The following is a 5,686-nucleotide window of genomic DNA, read 5'->3' as shown; positions in this document are numbered from 1 at the left end:
CACCAGCTTCTTGTGGAAGGCTGGATATTATCCAGGCCTGCCCGCAGTCATCCGGAGGCCTAAACCCCTCCATGTGGTGCTGTGCTTCAATGGTCACGTTCCTTGTCCACTTTCATGTTCCTCCCATACTCCTGGTTCCTCTTTGAAGTTCGTAGCAGATAGCGGTAGAAGAAATAGTGAAAGTCTTAAAGTCTTTGCTCTTTCTTGTAAGTGCATGGAAGAAAACATTGACGTATGCTGCCTTCTCTCTCTGCTTCGGCTACCTAAAAGGGGAGGGCCCCCTATCCTGTAATCACATGACTTGCTTCACCTTGTGAACCACTTAGAAGGGTCACCCCCCTTACCCCGCCCCCTTGTCTTGTATGCAATAAGTATCAGCGCGCCCAGCCGTTCGGGGCCACTCCCGGTCTCCGCGTCTTGATGGTAGTGGTCCCCTGCGCCCAGCTGCTTCCTCTTTATCTCTTTGTCTAGTGCCTTCATTTATGACAATCTCTCATCTCCGCACATGGGGAGAACACTCGCTAAGCCCCGTAGGGCTGGCCCCTACAGAAATGGACAAGATGGCCTTCTGTGGGGCAGAGATTGGTTGCAGTAGTTCATTTGATCTTTATGAAGGTCTTCTGTTGACCAGGTATATTCAGAGGCTTAGACTGGAGGGTAAGAAGGGAGCTGATAGTGGGAATGCAGGTGGGATCAGATCATGAAGGCCAGACCCAGGGGCTTTGATAGTGCCTATAGGCAATAGGGCATGGGCTACGGAACGACTTCAGCAGGGAAGGGCAGGATCAGATCTGCATGAGGGAGGAATCCCTCTGGATCCAGGGTGCGATGGTGGAGGACGAGGCGGGGGCAGTAGCTCAGGTGAAACAAAGTGGAACTTGAGCTGGGCCAGGAACCTGGAGAAGAGGGCGGTGGAAATGGTATTTAGGAGGAAGACACAGACAGTGTTTGATGAGGGACTGACTGAGGAGAGGCGGGAAGGTACTACCATATGCTTGGGTTCTCAGCTCTGAGAGGCTATTACTGAAATGGGGAGCCTGGGAGGAAGAGGTGATTTGGGAGGAAAGCTCCTTCACTCAAATTGGGACATTGTATTTGTGAGGTGCTCAGGGGACGGACTCTGAGGAGGGTGAAGCCTAGTTCATTTCTATCCCACCCAGCCCTCCTGGTTTGAGGAAGTCATTTAGAAGACCCTGACTCAGCTAGTATCTTCTGATGAGGCCAAGGTTGTCTTGGCCCCCAACCCCATTCTCCCACTAGGCCCAAGAATCTGACCCTTGCCCTTCTCCGAGAGCCCTCCCCATTTTTTTTTTTTTTTTTGTAGAGACGGGATTTCACCATGTTGGCCAGGCTGGTCTCAAACTCCTGACCTCAAGTAATCCGCCCGCCTTGGGCTCCCAAAGTGCTGGGATTACAGGCATGAGCCACCGTGCTTGGCCACCCTCCCCATTAATAAAGTACAAGTCCTTCTTTTATCTTTATATTGATAGTTAAAGGAAAAAGAACATGATGGATACGGGAATGGGGGAAGGGACAAGGCTTCTATGACTAACAACAGGAACTGATAGGAACCAAAAGCTCCAGGGAATTAAAAAAAATAAAATATATATTTATACATTTATATATATATATATCTCACGTTATGCATGTGAGTCCCAGACAAGCAGGAAGCAGCAGCAAGAAGCAACTAGCACACAGAAACACCCGTGCGTGTGCGCTACACATTCAAGCAAAGCCATTCCTCTAGCTAGGACGGCAGCAATCCACACCCTCCCACCTACAGGCAAAAGAGAACAGCTGAAAAGAAACTTCCCTCTTTAAGGGCCACTCAGTAATTTTCGTCCTCATGACCAGGAAAAAGAAAGAAAAACAAAACAAAACAAAAAAGGCTGATCTTGCCTTGAAAGCGGGCAGTGGCCGTGTTCTTCTCTTTGCCAAAGCAGGACACGTTATTTTTAACACAGAGGGCCACATCCCTGTCCCTCACAAATACTTCAGACAGTTGTCTTCAACATCCTGTGGTTCTTTGTCCGACTCCTTTTTTTAAATTTTTTTTTTGAGATGGAGTCTCGCTCTGTCGCCCAGGCTGGAGTGCAGTGGCGCCATCTTAGACTTACGGCAACCTCCACCTCCCGGATTGAAGGGATTCTCCTGTCTCGGTCCCCCAAGTAGCTGGGATTACAGGCGCGTGCCACCACGCCTGGCTAATTTTTGTATTTTTAGCAGAGACGTGGTTTCACCATATTGGCCAGGCTGGTCTTGAACTCCTGACCTCAGGTGATTGCCTGCCTTGGCCTCCCAAAGTGCTGGGATTACAGGCGTGAGCTACCACACCCGGCCCTGAATTTTTTGATACCACAGAGAATAGTTGGGATGAAAGGCATCCAGCCCCTGCTTCCTTTAAGGCGGCCTCTAGGCAGTGGGTGTTCTGTAAGCCTGGCAAAAATTCTGGAGCTGATCTCTGGCAAGACTGAGTGCCAGGCAGGGCCTAGGGACCCAGGGTCTGTGCTTAAAGCCTCTTGCCCATTGGAAATTACTGACCTCCAAATATATATATATATAAAATATATATACACACATATATATGTATATATATATTTTTTTAACTTAAAGGGGAAGTCCACTGCACATCTTCCTCCACTGGGAGAAAGGGGACCCAATCACCAGCTACCCACCCCTCACCCCCCAAACACACACACACACACACACACACACACACGTACACACTGACTAAGGCACAGCGAGGGCGGGCAGGCATGCTTTGGCAATGGGGCCCCTTGGGGAGCTGTGGCATGGACGGCTGCAAGGGGTGTGGATGTGTGAGCTCAGCACCTTTGGAGGTGGGTGGAGGCAGGAAGAGAAAGAAGTCTCAGGGCTCCCAAGGACATAGGAGAAGGTGGTTGGGAAACAGGCAGTTAAGAAAGCCAACAGGAAACCCAGAAAAGAGATTAAAAAAAAAACAGAGTGGAAAAAGAGAAACAGGCTGGCTGTGGCAGCTCACACCTGTCCTCCCAGCTACTTGGTAGGCTGAGGCAGGAGAATTGCTTGAACCCGGGAGGCGGGGGTTGCAGTGAGCCAAGATTCAACCACTGCACTCCAGCCTGGGCCACAGAGTGAGACTCCGTCTTAAAAAAAAGAAAAGAAAAAGAGAAACAGCTCAGGGGTGAAAACAGGATGTGGGCAACAGAACACCACAGGAAGGAAACAGCAAGAGGAAAGGGAAGGAAGAAGATGCACCCAAGAACTAGAGTGCAAGGAACTGGGAAGGAAAGAAAAAGGTGGGAGGGGAGACAGGAAGAGGAAAACATAGGAAAGGCAGAGGCAAGAAGTACTCCATAAAGAAAACTCGGGCAAGAAGAACGAACAGGTTGGAGAGGGAATGGGAGCCTCTTGGGAGAGTCTTAGACCTTAACAAAAACCAGGCGGGCAGAGTGCACCAGGTCAGCCACATACGCCAGTAGGTTGATGGCTGTCAAGATGGCCACAGCCAGTCGGCGGTCCCAGGCACACACATAGTAGGCATGGCTGTGGCTGCAGCTTACATCTCTTGAGCGCCGAGGCTGGCCGCCATACTTCTCATCGAACTGGTAGAGGGGCCAGAGAACAAGGGCAGTGGCATAGAGGAGGACAGATAGCAAGGCCAGCCCTGACAGGAAGCTGGGGAAGGGGATGGGCAGTACATTGGTGCACTCCCCCAGGTTCAGCAGGATGGCGATGGCCGCTAGGATGAAGCAGATGGCGTACACCGCCACGCACCACTCCAGGGCCGGCTGGTGCTGGTACAGGTTGGTGTCACTGATGAACGCGAAGATGATGCAGGCCACGAAGGTCTCCAGCACCTTCAGCAGCCCGGGCACGGTGGCCATGTAGCCAGTGATCTCGCCGGGCCGGGCCCGGGTCCAGGCCACTTCGGTGGCATAAGCCACACAAGCGATGCAGGAGAAGAAGGTGGCGGCGATGGCGTGGTCCCGGGTACGGCCGTGGGACAGGAACTGGACGTAGGTGGTGGGGTAGATGATGGAGGCAGAGAGGCAGAAGAGGGCTGCGTAGCAGGCGAAGGTGATGGGGAAGTTGCGCCAAGACAGGGGGAAGCGGGCCTGGAGCCCGCACAGCTCCACGATGAGGATGATCAGGGTCACGGAGAAGCAGAAGCACCAGGTGAACATAGACCAGTTGCCCATGGACCCCGTCCAGGCGCTAACGCTAGCCACCAGTGAGAAGGCCACGCAGGTAGACACCAGCTGCAGCAGGCGAAGGAGACCCAGGGGCTGTGTCAGGGCCCGAGGGGACCCCACGATCGTGGGGGACCCCAGGCCCGAGGACGACGTCGTGGTGGTCGTGATGGTGGTGCGGGTTACTGTCACTGGCATGGCTGCAAAAAGGGGAAAAACAGTGTCCTTACAAGGTCACAAACATAGGAATCCAGGTCCCTTAGCCATTGCCTACCGCAGGGACAAATGAATATGAGCTCTAGTTAGGGAGTTCCCAAGATGTGGGGCTTCGGGTTTTCTTTCTTGTTTCCCTTTCTTTTCTTTTTTCTTTTCAGACAGAGTCTTGCTCTGTGGCCCAGGCTGGAGTGCAGTGGCACAATCTCGGCTCACTACAACCTCCACTACTCAGGTTCAGGTGATTCTCCTGACTCAGCCTCCCGAGTAGCTGAGATTACAGATGCGTGCCACCACGCCCGGCTAATTTTTATTTTTAGTAGAGACAGGGTTTTGCCCTGTTGGCCAGGCTGGTCTCGAACTCCTGACCACAGGTGATCCGTTGGCCTTGGCCTCCCAAAGTGCTGGGATTACAGGCATGAGCCACTGCACCCAGCCTTGGGTTTTCAAATGGGGATTGTCCTCGGCATACAGGGATGAGCCTGTCCCCTCCAGCTCTAGACTCACTCCTCCCCTACCCGTATCAGAACGCAGGAGTCCAGGCACCTGTTTTCCTCCTTCCCAAGAGATTCTTCTCTCTTTCGAGACCTAACTACTGTACAACTACACTGTTTGCTTCCCACTCCAGACACCAGGCTTCCCTCTTTCCCTTCTTCCCCCAGGGACTCAGTAACTCAGCCATTTAGCACTCTGTACTCTACAGCACCATCCCTCTGGCCAGGCGTGGGAGTGGCTCATGCCTGTAATCCCAGCACTCCAGGAGGCTGAGGCAGGAGGACTGCTTGAGCCCAGGTGTTGGAGACCAGCCTGGGCAACCTAAGGAGACCTCATTTACCAAAAAAATAAATAAATAAATAAAAATTAGCTGGGTGTGGTGGTGTGTACATGTGGTCCCAGCTACTTGGGATGCTGAGGTGGGAGGAGTGCTTGAGCCTGGGAGGTCGAGGCTGCAGTGAGCTGTAATGCACCACTGCACTCCAGCCTGGGCAGTGCAGCCGGGAACAGTGAGACCCCGACTCAAAAAAAAGAAAATTTGCCTGGCGCGGTGGCTCAAGCCTGTAATCCCAGCACTTTGGGAGGCCGAGGCAGGTGGATCACGAGGTCAGGAGATCGAGACCATCCTGGCTAACACGGTGAAACCCCGTCTCTACTAAAAATACAAAAAACTAGCCGGGCGAGGTGGTGGGCGCCTGTAGTCCCCGCTACTCGGAGGCTGAGGCAGGAGAATGGCGTAAACCCGGGAGGCGGAGCTTGCAGTGAGCTGAGATCGCGCCACTGCACTCCAGCCTGGGTGACACAGC

The 5,686-nt window shown here is 52.9% G+C and overlaps 1 protein-coding gene across 10 annotated transcripts in view; it reads right to left on the bottom strand.

The window, feature by feature from the left end:
- Positions 1-1,464: 1,464 nt before the first annotated feature.
- MYADM (myeloid associated differentiation marker) overlaps positions 1,465-5,686 on the bottom strand; it is a 12,990-nt gene continuing 8,768 nt past the window's right edge. For all 10 annotated transcript variants that reach the window (XM_025367409.1, XM_025367406.1, XM_025367405.1 and 7 more), the window contains one exon: positions 1,465-4,372. In XM_025367409.1, the coding sequence (XP_025223194.1) occupies positions 3,402-4,370 (969 nt within the window). In that variant the 5' untranslated portion in view covers positions 4,371-4,372 and the 3' untranslated portion in view covers positions 1,465-3,401. The remainder of the gene's footprint in view (positions 4,373-5,686) is intronic.

The sequence above is a fragment of the Theropithecus gelada genome, chromosome 19 (assembly GCF_003255815.1).
Source record: "Theropithecus gelada isolate Dixy chromosome 19, Tgel_1.0, whole genome shotgun sequence".
Taxonomy (NCBI): Eukaryota; Metazoa; Chordata; class Mammalia; order Primates; family Cercopithecidae; genus Theropithecus; species Theropithecus gelada.
Note: the sequence above shows the minus strand (reverse complement) of the source record. Positions and strands in the feature narration are given on the sequence as shown.